At 37.0% G+C, this 15527-nt stretch overlaps 1 protein-coding gene across 2 annotated transcripts in view; it reads right to left on the minus strand.

The window, feature by feature from the left end:
• Window positions 1-13862, minus strand: part of smoc2 (SPARC related modular calcium binding 2) — a 51887-nt gene extending 38025 nt beyond the window's left edge. The window contains exon 1 of one of the 2 annotated variants that reach the window (XM_052089433.1): window positions 13434-13862. In XM_052089433.1, the coding sequence (XP_051945393.1) occupies window positions 13434-13505 (72 nt within the window). In that variant the 5' untranslated portion in view covers window positions 13506-13862. The remainder of the gene's footprint in view (window positions 1-13433) is intronic. The other variant, XM_052089434.1, reaches the window with a different exon arrangement.
• Window positions 13863-15527: the final 1665 nt, after the last annotated feature.

Raw genomic sequence — 15527 nt, forward strand, 5'->3', positions numbered from 1 at the left:
GCAACGATGGTCATCTTGCAAAAACGGCCACGAGAGAGCTCCGGGCGTCCCAAACTCAGTCAAGCGATCGCTGAAGCGCTCTCGCGGCCAACGCGGTTCAATTCGGTCACAGCCGGTGTCCAAGAGATGGACAAAACCGACACGACCACCACAGAAGGCTCATCAGAGCCAAGACACATTCAGCAATTCAACCGTTTGGATGGACCCAAAGTAGACCACACAAACCCAGACTCAGCCAAATAATCGCCAATCATTTCAGACGCAGCCAAACCAAAACACGTCCATTGAAATCACCGGGGAATCTTAAACCACCCACGACAGCTGTCTGTACATGGCAACAACAGCTGGGCACAGAGACACAACAGTAGCACCAGAGGATGCATTTGCAATATTAGGCTATAACCATGTCAAAGCATCACGTGACTGTTCTCACAGTGCAGCTTTGGCCATCCTCTTGTGCTACAGTGGTGTACAGACAGCTGTCGTGGGTGGTGAGCGACACTGGAAAAAAAATTACAAAATCCATAACTGGTAACCATGTTAATTGTATATTAAGTTGCAAGTACCCAGCATGGGATTACTAGGTTTATAACTCATTTAACAAGATTTATTGATCAATCAGTTTTCACAAAATGCTGGTCGACCAGCTTCATCAACATCAACTTCATCACACATAACTGGTACCACACACACACACACACACACACACACACAAACACAAATACACCTCAAAAAAGCTCCAAAAACAAAAATATTCTAAAAAATAAAAAAAGCACTTTAGGGGTTGGGTGTGGGTTTGCGACGGTATATTATAATTATAATTTGCTTTAAATATTAAAAGTGTGTATTTGTGTTTGTGTGTGTGTGTGTGTGGTACCAGTTATGTGTGACACTTTAAAATAAAGTTATATTTGAAACATTAGTGAACAATGAACAATATATTTTTACAGCATTTACAGTTAAATTAGGGTTGTCAATCGATTACAAATTTGTATCAAATTAATGACATTTTATGGTGATTAAATAATTTAATTAATTGCATATATAAAAAAATAGCTGAGAAAGCCTCTCTAATTCTATAGCCTCAATAATTTAATCAAGTTTAAATAATTATAAATAGTTATATTTAAATTATAAAAATTAAATATTCTATATATATCTATATATATATATATATATATATATATATATATATATATATATATATATATTTAAAATAATTATAATTCTGATAATTAAAATGTATTACATTAGAGTGGCAGATGAGTAAAGCATTGATAAGACAACAATAAATAAATTGGCTTTAAAATCCAATATATTGTTTATTTCCAAATTCTAAGGATGCGTCAATGTAGACATGCTTCAGACTGACACATTTGGATCGTCTCACTTTGGATGTGTTGCATCATAAACATACTTTTTACCTTTTTTAACTATTGTTATATGCTTAAGGGATAGTTCTCCCAAAAATAAAAATGATCTTATCATTTACTCACCTCATGCCATCCCAGATTACTTCTTTCTTCTGCAGAACACAAATTAATTATTTCAGATGAGTATATCAGCTCTATAGGTCCATTAATGCAAGTGAATGGTGGTCAGAACTTTGAATCCTCCAAAATCACAAAGTCAGCATAAAAGTAATCCATACGCCTCCAGTTGTTTGATCCATGTCTTCAGAAGCAATGTGATTTGTGTGGGTAAGAAACAGGTCAATATTTAAGTAATGTTTTACTATAAATCTCCGCCTTTGACAAGCCCCAACCAATATGCAAAAAGATTGTGAATCACCAAAAACAGAAGTGAAAGTGAAAGTGGAGATTTATAGCAACAACAAAAAAAAATACTTACTTATTGCTCTGTTTCTCACCCAAACCTATCACAATGCTTGTGAGTTATGAATTACTTTAATGCTTCTTTGATGTGATTTTTGGAGATTCCAAATTTTGGTCACCATTCACTTGCATTTTATGGGCCTACAGAGCTGAGATATTCTTCCAAAAATCTTTGTTTGTGTTCTGCAGAAGAAAGAAAGTCATATACCTCAGGGATGGCATGAGGGTGAGTAAATGGTGAGAGAATTTTCATTTTTGGGTGAACTTTCCCTTTAACGTATACAACTGTTCAATTAAAAAATGGATTAGTATATATTTATATGGACAGTAACCAAGATTAATAAGTCCTGAAGAAGTATTGTTTCATTGGTAGTTCATGGTATCTAATGTATTGAACTAATCTCTGTTAATGTACTGTATACAACTATATTGTTATGTGTTTAACCCATCATCATGTTAACATGTCTCCTACATGATATTGCAGAAGCAGAAACACACAGGAAATAGAGCCATTTGTCATGACCTGAAACACCTTCTACACTGACACATTTTTTACCTAAAACATGTGTTTACTGTCAGAATGTCTAAATGAAATTTTTCATTTGCATATTTTTTATGCAAGTCAAAAATATTATTTAATGTCACTGAATACACTACGTTACACCAACAAAACTAATATTAAGGGTTACAACACTCTAGTCCACCACAGCGGCCACCCCTTCTTTTTTTAATCATTCCTTCCTTAAAGCAAAATAATTGTAGATGAATGAGAAAGCATGAGAAACAAACAAACAAAAAAATAGATAAAAAGATTAAAAAAGACAGAGAGAAAAAATTGACATATTTTTCAAGGGACCCACCAGGGCACAGACCTCAAATCCTATTACCCCCTTTTGCCAGCAAGGCATTGTGGGACTGAAAGCAGTGATCCAGGGGCCAACCTCCAGCAGAGCGTGCATTGTGCCCAACAGAGGGCCACATGGGGTCCAAGGGGCCCCAGAAGGACAGAGGGGGCCTCGCAACCACAGACCCAGAAAGGCCCCTCACACCTTGCTCGCTAAGGGTCAATGGGGGCCCGGCAGAGAGCGCGAGAGCGGGCGCAAACGCGTGAAAGGGTCCCGACGGGGGCTTCCTGGGATTGCCTAGGCATGGTTAGTCTCCAGCATAGTGGAAAAGGAAGAAAGTGACAGCTTAGATCCAGCCTATTAACTCAATCAAAGAGAAAAGCCTGTAATTGCTGTGAAAAATCGTCAAGAAAAGGGACAGCCTGCTGGTAGTCATGTGAAGGATGAGAGAGAAAAAAAGATTTTGTTTTCGTCTTCTGCAGGTGCACAGTTTTGCGTATGAATACGAGCACCATTTGAGCGGGTCCTGTTATGAACTGACTGATATACAGTGCCCCCAAAAAAGTTTATGGACATTTAAGCTGTGCATAAAGAGATAGTTCACCCAAAAATGTAAATGCTGTCATTATTTACTCCCCCCCGAAGCAGTCCCAAACCCATTTGACTTTCTCTTTGTCTGTGGAAAAGAAAGGTAGATGTTAGGCTGAATGTTAGCCTAAGTCATCTTTTTTTAATACAATGCAAGTAAATGCTGACTGAGGCTAACATTCTGCCTTTTGCGTTTCACAGAAGAAAGAAACTTCAGGGACATGAGGGTGTGCAAACAATGACAGCATTTTCACTTTTGGATGAGCTATCCCTTAAAAATGTATGAATTTCATTGCATTGCACAAAATATCAAACCAAGTGTGATTTATTTTAAAGAAAGATATCAGAAGCACACTTTTCAATACTGTAAATAATTTGACATCAAATCAACAGTATCTTACTGGCAACAAATAGCCAGCAAGTTGCTGTTTTCCATACCACAGTAGAATTACTGTAAATCTATCTACAGTAGTTTACACTACATAATACTTATAACAATTGTATGGTTTGTATGACATATATTAAAATACAGTAGATGAGCTGTACAGTCAAAATGAGTTACGGTAATTGTTTGTATGTTGTATATTAAATTGCAGTGTACATACCACAGAACTAACCTTACAGAGTTAGAGTAAACTTCTATCTATTACAAGTAATAATAATAATAATAAAAATACAATTGAGGCCATTTTTGCAAAAAGAACATTTATTAAACAATGACAACTCAAATATCACATAAACGTTACGCATAAAGATAAATTATGACTACACACATGAAAGTCCTTTCAAAAACTTTCATTTTAAGTTCACCGGATATCCAAATGACTGAAAGAACACTCTCCAATACTTTGCCTGTCCAGATCTAGAGAACAAAATTTTAGCAACTTGAGTAAATGGAAGCACAGCGTAGTTCTAGCGGGAAAACTAGCAGCTGTACATCATCACATCATTAGCTGGGTAATTCCTAGCCAATCGCATGTAAGCCATTTCTTTATAAGTCTGCTCACAATCTATCACATTGCTGTTTCGGTGTGCTAACATGGCAACCTCCACCACCCCACCACCACCAGTTGAGCCCTGTCCCGCACGGGGGTAGGCTCCTCGCCCCTGCCTCCTATCTCTGGCAGGACATGACGGTTCCGGTACAACTCCCTCGGACCGCTGGACGGGGCCTACGCCAAAGAGAGAGACATTACTTTCTGTAAAAATAATGGCATCTTAAACTTCACTCAAGCCTGCGTGTCTTCCCGATAGAACTTGTTCTATATCAACATGACATTTAAGCAGCAAGGAATAAACTCTCAACAACCAAGTGTGTGCATTATTCAGAAAGACTTTAGATAGAAGTTACTTACATATGTATAAAATAAAATTCAGAGCAACACATTTACACATGTTATATTTGTATATAATATAACTTTATTTTAGATGGACTGGTCAAATAAAGTTGCGGGAACAGTATAACTCAGCACATCAAACTAATAAAAGGGGAGTTCAACAAGTTGCACACGTTCGACCGTGTAAATACAACATCATTTATTCACAGACAACTTAACTTTTTCTGTTGACCATAGATGGCACTACATCTCATCTCAACACGTTTATCGAATGTCTGTGCTCCTCTAAATCTTGATATTTCATCTGAATATCAACATTTGTGAGATTTATTCTATCCAAACTGTTTTGAGGTTAAATGATCTAATATTTTGTCATTGGAAAATAGTGATCTGTGACATTCTATTATGTTGGATATTAAAAGTTTGTATGTCTATTTATTAATGGGGGAGGATCAGTGGACACATTAAAGTATTTTGATTTTTGGAGTAAAAAATATTGTTTTTATTTTATAGTGACAAATTAAAGTTAGTTAAGATCTGTTTGAGAATGTAAACTTGATAGTTAGAAAGCTACTTGTCGAAAATGTCATGCAGAACTTAATTCAAATGATGAATGTTTGAAAAAATTATTACACACTGCTAAAAGATGTTTTGTGCAATTTTGGTGCTCACCTGATTCAGTCGAGATCACTTTGCTTCTGCTCCTCTCAAGGCTGAAGTGATGAGGAGTCGAGTTCAGGCTCAACATTCACAGGTTGCCCGGTGCATTCCCAAACATTTCTACTTTTTATGCGATTGTATGAGTAAATCCATACAGAGAAGACATCTCCAGGGTTTTGTCTTTTTGATAATAGATCACTGAATAATACCACAATATTCCCCTTTAAATTGTGTAATTTAACAGTAAGTTACTGTAATTAGTTTCCCGCTCATTTCTACCCAAAGAATACAGCTCCAAACTGTAAACAAATTCTACAGTAAAGCATGGTTGAGAATACAGTAATAAAACTGTAAAAACAACAAAAATAATTTACAGTGAAGCTAAAATAATAAAAAAAAGAAGCTTGTTTATTTTAGGATATAAATCAATAGATGTAAAAATGTAAATTAAATATATTTGGACACTTTCTTGTTGTGAAACACTAGTAGAAAATGTCCATAATTATTGTGATAAACTACACTTGTGGTTAATCTGCTAAGACGCCTGTGTGAATTTAAAGGGATAGTTCACCCAAAAATAAAAACTCTCTCATCATTTACTCATCCTTATGCTATACCAGGTGTGTATGACTTTCTTTCTATGCAGTACACAAAGATTTTTAGAAGTACATCTCAGCTCTGTTGGTCCTCACAATGCAGGTGAATGGTGACCAGAACTTTAAAGGTCCAAAAGGGATATTAAGGCAGCATAAAAGTAATCCATGCAACTCCAGTGGTTAAATCCATGTCTTCTGAAGAGATATGATAAGTGTGGGTGAGAAACAGATCAATATTGAAGTCCTTTTTACAGAAAATCTATGCTTTCACTTCCACATTCAGCCACCTACTGACTGGTTGGTCAAAGGTAGAGATTTATAGTAAAAAAGGACTGAAATATATTGTTTCTCACCCACACCTATTATATCACTTTTATGCCTTTTATGTTCTTTTTGGTCTTTCTGAGTTCTGGTCAACATTTACCTGCATTGTGAGAACAAACAGAGCTTCTAAAACAAACAGAGCTTCTAAAATTCTTCATTTGTGTCCTACAGAAGAAAGGAAGTAAAAAAAGTAAGTCATAGTGGGGGGCCTGGGTAGTTCAGCAAGTAAAGACGCTGACTACCACACCTGGAGTCGCAAGTTCGAATTCAGGGCTTGCTGAGTGACTCCAGTCAGGCTTCCTAAGCAACCAATTGGCTTGGTTGCTAGGGTGGGCAGAGTCACGTTGGGTTAACCTCCTCGTGGTCGCTATAATGTGGTTCTTGCTCTCGGTGGGGCGCATGGTGAGTTGTGTGTGGATGTCACGGAGAATAGCGTGAGCCTCCATGTGTGCTACGTCTCAGCAGTAACGCTCTCAACAAGACATGTGATTAGATGCGTGGATCGACAGTCTCAGACACAGAGGCAACTGAGATTCATCCTCTGACAAACGAATTGAGGCGAGTCACTACACCACTTAGAGCGCATTGGGAATTGGGCATTCCAAATTGGCAAGAAAAGGGGAGAAAATAAAAAAGAAGAAAAAAAAAGAAAGTCATACACATCTGAAATGGCATGAGGGTGAGAAAATAATGGGTGAACTATCACTTCAAACGTCCACTAAAACCTTAAGACACACTGGTTAAAAGTCGTTGCATTTTAATTGTAGCTTAAGGATCCACATGGATTTCAAAAGTGAGTTCTGGAAGGGAAGATACATTTGAGCAATTTAAAAATGGAGAATCACAGAGGAATGACAAACGAAATGCATCCAATGCCATAATGGCCTTTCCCGAGACAGTAATGCTAAAATCAAATTCATACCAAATCATCTATGTCTCCAGTCTAAAACCACCAAAACATTTGCTTTTACAAGCTTTTTCTGTCTGTTGCGTGCACTGCACTGCTTAAAAGTAGGAAACTTCTGAAAAGATCACCTCCAGACACATTTGAGTCATACTGAATAAAACATATTTGGAAAATGTGCTTCTATATGTAGTACTGGTGTAGAAAGAGAACCATTCCCGCTGTAATGGCTATAATGATTTTTAAAGGTACTTGGCACAGCAGAGTTATGAATGGGGTTTTTGATATTCATGTACATCTGCTTTACTGTAACAAACAGCACAGTTTATTAAAGGTATCATGTTTATATATATATATATATATATATATATATATATATATATATATATATATATATATATATATACTGTATATACATTTTAATGTCAGTATAGATGTATACATGTTATTAATGATTTTTTTCGTGCAGACAACCCAGGTTCAATTCAGTCTTTTGTCACACTTTTTCCCATTCTGTTTCTTTTCTCCACTCTTAATATTTGTACTTTAATACTACCTATTATAACACATAAACATTTATATAAAGGTCAATAGTTTTAATGCAATTAACTATTGTGTTACTATAGTATTATGCAGATAATATAGTAAAAAAAAAAATATTTTGTGGTAACTATGATTTTACTACAAAATACCATAGTGATACAATTGTTAATGTAGTAGTATAACCATGGCTCATTTTTGTAAGGAAAATTTAGGGTTAGGTTTAATGGTAGGGGTTGTCTGTGGGACACTTTTGCTTAGTGCAAAGATACATTTGGTTGCTATTTACACCTAGTGCAGAGTCATTCTATATAATATAATATAATATAATATAATATAATATAATATAATATAATAATAAACTCACAGCTTTTAGACAAGCTTAACTTCCAGCACATTTGTGTGTGAGATAATGAGGGTTTCCACTGTGCTGCTCTGCCTCCCACATTCCGCTCTGCCAGGTTGTTTAAGGAGAGTGAGATGATGACCTCTAACCCCCAGGTTAACTACCCACAGCCATTTGTTAACGTTTAAATGTAGAGGCATCCCTGCTCGGCCTGTAAATAATGAGCAGAGGAGCATCGGTCTGAGTGTTTCTCTGTAAATCACAGCACTCAGATAATGACACTGCATTCCTTCACACAATCCACTGCACTTGAGCTGTATTGATTTAGTCTTTGAATATTGTCTTGTAACACATTTCTTATGCTTCAGGATACTTCTCACACATCCGTGATGGTCTTTCAGCTGGGTTCAACACGGCAACCAACCCATGGTCTCAAAACAAGTTAATAACATGAAATAATAATTAATACGATATGGCAAAATTGTACGAGTTTATCATACAGGAAAGTACAACTTTTACTACCATAGTGAAAAATTTACAAACCTATGAATGATGTTATCATGATTTCTATAAATACGTTTAACCCCTAACCCAAACCTAACCATCAAGTCTAACCCCTTTCCAAAACCCTTCACCTAAGAATGAATTTACTCGTAACTTTTATGTACCACGGAAGAAAGAAAACACCGGCATTGTAAATTTTGAACGATACGAGGGAAGCATATCGCAAGTTGTTGACAAAAATCTGATATTTAAACTGCATTAATATGGAACAAGTACCCAAATTCACCAACGTTTCCTTTCTTAAAGTAAAGTGGAGTGCTAAACACAATTTTGTGCAGCAAAATCTATTTAAATAACAATTAATGAAACAAATAATTATAACGCTCCTCTTCTCTGTCATTTGTTCATCCTGACTTATCTAACAGTGAAATCGGAAACAGTAGACTGACATTTCTTTACCTAAAATTAATCTGTGCTTACTGAAATTCGAAACACTGCCCTGAGTGGCTTAAGTGGTAACTGTTTTGGGGTATATGGGCATGTGTGAGCATTATTTGTGTAATGTAATATAATGTCCACAGAAGGGCACCAAAAGCGAGTTTTGAAGCGAGTTGCTCTCAGCTGTACAGGATGTAATACAGTGAAGAGGAATGCATTTTATAAACTTTAGCCCCCTACCCATACCTAAACCTAACCACCAGTGGTGTAAAAACGTAAAGGTTTTTTTTGTGTTATTTTTTTCTCCCAATTTGGCATGACCAATTCCTAATGTGCTTATAAGTCCTCGTGGTCGCGTGGTGATTCGCCTCAATCTGGGTGGCGGAGGACAAATCCCAGCTGCCTCTGCGTCTGAGACTGTCAACCCGTGCATCTTATCACGTACCCTCCCTAGCAACCGGGCCAATTTGGTTGCTTAGGAGACCTGGCGGGAGTCACTCAGCATGCCCTGGGATTCAAACTAGCGAACTCCAGGGGTGGTAGCCAGCATCTTTACCACTAAGCTACATTAAAAACGTAATGTTTAAGGAAAAAATATAACCTCCATACGTGATTCCTACCTGGAACATGTCTGATAGGAGATGGTGCTTGTCAGCAAGTCGGCATAATGCCTTCAGTGTGATTCATGCCATTAAGAAAACACAGTTTCAAAATAAGACACCCTATGCCTTTGGGCATCATACATTATGTCGCAGCTAATTATTAATACCAATTGACATTTTAAAAACACGTCCACGCATGAAAGCCAGAACTTGTAATGACACTTACTGCTCAAGCAAGCCTAATTTTAACTGCTGCATGACTGTTTTGTGAAATGAAAGTCTCCTGAACAGACATTCAAACGCATCATTTTTCATATGAATCTACCAAGTAGGTCTATAATACCTGGAAAAATCTATCTAATAATATTTGCGATTTAAATGTTGCTTGCAATAAATTTTGCTTCGTCAGGGTACATGGTTATGCTGCGTTCCTTTCAAGTTGGATGTGGGATATTCCTACTTGTTATCTCTGACCATAAATGCATTCCATTCTCTGATATTTGGAACTGTAACACTCCCGTTAGCTTAACAGGTGCTTGACTCTCATTAGAGATATCTCCTAGCAACCCAACTGATAAACAATGCTGCTGCGCTAGCATTTGTGCTTCAGCTGTATGATTATCAAAAGAGATTATAATGTTTTAAACACCTGCGTCACTCAAGGCCAGCTAGAAGGCCTCGACCGGTACATATCCTAAAGACCACACCCACCAAGAACAAATAAATCAATCTGATTGGCTGATGAATCTGACAATCTGACTTTAGTTGACCATTCATTTGCACTGTTGAGGGATTTTGTAGAAATTCTGAAGGCCTGACGATGTGGAGCTCAAACTCATGAGCTGCTTCAGATGTAGATTAATTAAGAGTGGATAGCGATTAAAAACACATAAATGTGTTTGAGAATGAAAAATATGTATTTATTTGGCATGTTAGGCCAGCAGAGGAGGCTTTGCTGGCCCTGAGAAATCGCCACTCCTCGTACTTTAAGCCCTGCATGAAATGAACTCCCCTAAATACCTTTACAAAAAAAATAGCATATCTTCCCCATCAGACACAGGCTGCAAACAGGTGCCCAGGAGACCTCTGCCCAATGCCACATAGCTGCCATCCCAGATGACCCACCAGTAGCAGATGCCAGCAGAGAAACATTGACAGCAACTGTGTCTCTGGCCAAGGTGCTAACAGCCACCTTCAGCACCAAGATGGGTATGCCAGGCGAGAACTCTGTGGCTCAAAGCCCAGAGGATACCGGACTGCACAAAATTACTGCAGAGCAGTGGTCAGCCATAGACAAATGAGAAAACAACTCACCACCTCACCTATATCACACCAAATTAATATAATATGTTGTTACAAATCTGTATGACCTTCTTTCTTTCATGGAACACAAAAGGAGATGTTTGGCAAAATATTAGCCTCAGTCACCTTTTATCCATACAATAATAGTGAATGGAGACTGAGGCCAACATTCTACCAAACATTTCCATTTCTGCTTTGTTCTGTTCCATTTTTTGTGAACTATCCCATTGAATTGCTAACATAGTCTTATCGAACACAGCAGTTTCCTTAACACAGCAGTTTCCAGGTGAAATTAACACAAAAGTTGCAACAACAATGACTCAATTTCATACAAATCATAATTATTAAAATGGCAGATTATCAGTTCATAAACACTTAATTTCACCCTGTTCTGCACACTATGCAAGATCATGCACACAAACTTATGACATCTAAACTCTTAATATAGCTCATGACTTGTAGGGAAATGCATTTTAACATTTGTGACTTTGCTTCAACAATTGCATTTTTCATCTCACATTTGCTTGACTCTATCGGTTAGCTTTAGGTTTAAGGTTTAGTGTAGGGAGGTAGGTTTTGTTGATTTAAAACTTGATGAGCATTAACCTTAAAACCTCTGTTTGGGAGAACATTTTACCCGCTTTTAGCACCACTCAGTGGACATTTCAACCTAGAACTGCTGCATATCTTTTTGCAAAAATGTAGCACAAGTTGTGTAATTTTCATGAGATCAGGCTGGAAATAGCTTGACAAGCACAGTTTTCTGTCCTGTGTTGACGCGTTTTCAGCCAGTCGTTTGGATGGGACTTTTTAAAGGGCTTGTCTTCTTTTTTAAATAGCCCATAAGCATTTAGATCCATCAGAGCCATGGACTTCTTGCTAGTCGGTCTGTATTAGTGGGAGGGACATTCTCATTCTAGAGAGCAATTGAATGTACAAAGATCTGTGTAGTGCAAGAAAAGTCAATACTATTTTTGGTTTAGTTGTAACTAAGAGAAAAACTGTAAATTTGAAATGCTTTTATGGATGCTAAATGCTAATTTTGTCAACTTTTAGGAGTAGCATATAGATTGCCTCAAATAGACATGGATATATACACAAAACCCAGTTATAATTTAATTGGTCTAGAATTATTTGGGCCGACAAAACACATTGGTGTCACACAAAGTTTTGTCCTTTAGCAATATTAATGTCATATGCATTAAGAAAAGAATACTGTTAAGCATAAAATAAATAGACTTTAATAGGATTAAACTAAATTGTGACCACAAATGCAGATATCAGCTGCAGCAAACCATCTAAATCTGCTGCCAAGCACACATTACATACTAGATTTGTTGCAATCCCTGACAGGTACACAAATATTGACCATCGACTAACGTTTATGGATTAGAAAGTGGGTCGTTTCCTGCCTCTCTAATGAAAGTGCAAACCCTCTCTAGCATTCGGCGGGCGCTGACTTGGTTGGACATAAATGCCTGAGCTTCGTAGTCCATAAAAGCTGCTCTGTGTGCAAGCTCTGGATGGACCTGTGTGTGTATATGTTACTCTCTCTAGTGGCCGTGTCCCAGTGGGACAAGCTACACTCACTCTCTCACTCAGTTAATGGGGAGCGGCTTCCCGCAATCAGCGGCCCTAAGCCTGTGTACACAGGCAGACGTCCATGTAGAGGCCATGCAGCGGCCGCAGGGAGGGGAGAAAATCTCACCAAGTCCCCAGCAGGCAAGAACCAAACCGATGTAACACATAAGGCAAAGCATGAGGTGAGAGTGCACCTGTAGCTCTCTTTGGTAATTCACTCATAAACAAACATGTGATCCACAAGACTTTTTTATGTTTAAAGCAAGCTTGTGGATCTCTGGTTACCTTCTTGAAGAATTTAGTGTCTTTCAGTTCACAAACATCACCACTCATGAGCCCAAATAGGATTCCCAAGATTACTCATCTCGCCTTACTCAAATATCTGAGGTTCTCGCTTTACAACACAAACACACAAGCACATGTCAACAACCAAGATGCTCTGCATCCAAATTCACACAAAGAGAGTTAAATCAACTTGAAATGATCAACCTTTAGCAACTTGGTGTGTTTACCAATAAAAAAAGAATTATGACTCCATTGACAGGCTAATATCAGATTTACCATAATTTACACCATAAAGACTGAAATTTGCAGTTTTACTTTAACAAGCTATTTCTACCTGATCTGACCCTTAAATTGACTTTTGTTAAATGCCTTTTGTTGGTGTAACCTAATGTTGCCAGGATTGATTCAGTCATATATATATATATATATATATATATATATATATATATATATATATATATATATATATAAGCGTCTGCCATTTGCATAAATGTAAAAAAAATAAATAATAATAATTATATATATATATATATATATAATGTAGGCCTAATAATAATGACACTTTAACTTATCAAATATTATTACATTAATGTTTTATGGGTGATCATGCAATATTCATTCAAATAGTTACAATTATTTAAACTTGATTTATTTTCATATACAGCCAAATATAAACCAATGATCAGTTAAGCATAAATAATAATGATTTATTGATGAGAGTGATAATAAAGTGTTTTGTGACTCACCGTGAGCGCGGACAGCTTGTGCGCGTCTCCTGCGGAAAGAGCGCAGAGAAGCAGCAGGATCGAGACGCGCATCCTCAAACTTCACCAGACGCAAAAAAAAAATCCACAAAAACTCTTCAGACTGGACCAAATCTCCAAAGTGAAGCTTAATTCCTTAAATCCCGTCCCTCACACTCTTCACAACAGATTTAAACTCAGTAGCGTTGGTATGGAGTGTGTCGTGTTTTCCTGTTCTCAGTCTGAATGTAACGAAGTGAAGCGCTCTGTTTGGACTATCCCGACTTTCACTTCAGTGCCTGACACACACACACACACGAGAGAGAGAGAGAGAGAGAGAGAGAGAGAGTGTGTGTTTCCGCGCAGGTCTTATCGGATGCCCGTGCTGTAGGTGAGTTTGGGAGGAATCTGTAGATGCTGGTGGCTGAGGGTTTTAAAAACTCTTCTCTGTCGTCTTTCTTTTCATGAACACGTAAATCACTCACTGTTTGGGAATAAGTGATGTGCTGTGCTGACATTAACAAAGGTCTTCTTTTAGACATGGTGATGTAAATAGAGGTCTAATATCCTGCAACACTTTATAACTTACAATAATATGTCACTACAAAATATTAGGCTATATAATGCTCAACAGATTAGTGATTAAAGCATGTTCAAAAATAAGTGTTATACTCTACTTATTCTTTATTCTTACTCTTTTAAAAGTTTTGATGACTGTTTTTAAACAGAAGTAAATAGTTTTCATGCTGGACAAGTGTTGGCTGCTTTTTCTTCACTATCCCGTCTAAGTCATCCATTAATAATAATATAATCATTATATATACTATATAACATTAGTTTTACAAGAAATTCATAGGCACAATTTCTATTTGTAAACCTTAAAGCTTAAATGAAAATTATTTCATTGTTAACTTACACTCATGCCATCCCAGATGCGTATGACTTTCTTCTGCTGAACACAAACAAAGATTTTTAGAAGAATATCACAGCTCTGTTGGTCTATTTAAAAAAGCTATAAAGTATCCTAAAATAATCTTTAAGTGGTTTAATCCATGTTTTCAGAAGTGATATGATAGGTGTGGGTGAGAAATAGATCAATATTTAAGTAATGTGTTACTCTAAATTCTCCTCCCTGCTCAGTATAAGTAAAATGCACAAATAAGGCAAATTGTTGAAAACAAAAGAGGAAGAATATGAAAGTGGACATTTACATGGATTTAACCACTGTAGTCATATTGATTACTTTTATGCTGCCTTTATGTGCTTTTTTTAGTTTCAAAGTTTTGGTCACCATTCACTTGCATTGTATAGATATACAGAGCTGAAATATTCTCCTAAAAATCTGTTTGTGTTCAGCAGAAGAAAGAAATACACACATCTGGAATGGCATGAGGATGAGAGAACTTTTATTTCTGGGTGAACTATTCCTTTAAGATCAAAAGGTCTTTAAGATCAAGAGAAACAAATTCAGTCAAGTGTGTTGAGAGTTTTTGACTGGCAGACCTCATAAAAATACATTAATCAAAATGTCATGACATTCCTGCCTATTTAAATGTAAATTAACTTATCTGTAATGCATTATATAATGTAAATATCAGAAATATTTGATAATGTTGTTAATTAAAAAGACCACAAAGTGTGGCATGCTCGCTTTTTGCCCCATTCATCTTCCTTTACCATACCATCATCGTTATCATCTAAAAAATTGTCCTGGTGTCTCGTTGTGTTTTGAGTTTCTTTAACCACTTTGGCTTGTTTGCACTTACATGCCGAAGTGGCTTAAACTAATTCAAAACAACCTCTTTGAACAGCATTTCTCCAATAATCTTCAAGCCAAACAAGTAGACATATGGCACCGGTTATTAAACCCCATAACAGCCTTCTTCCCACGACTGCAGAGAAAAAAAAATGCACATGAGGGAATTCAGAGCCTCACTTATTTATCTTTCGCTAAATCAAAGTGCGCACTTTCTAATACACACACACACACACACACACACACACACACACACACACACACGCAACAGTCGTGTTGTAGGCCAAAGCGCAATTCTTCGCGGTATTTCATCGCTAATCTTGTTGAGCTGACGAAATGCC

The sequence above is a fragment of the Xyrauchen texanus genome, chromosome 24, assembly GCF_025860055.1.
Source record: "Xyrauchen texanus isolate HMW12.3.18 chromosome 24, RBS_HiC_50CHRs, whole genome shotgun sequence".
NCBI classification, from domain to species: Eukaryota; Metazoa; Chordata; class Actinopteri; order Cypriniformes; family Catostomidae; genus Xyrauchen; species Xyrauchen texanus.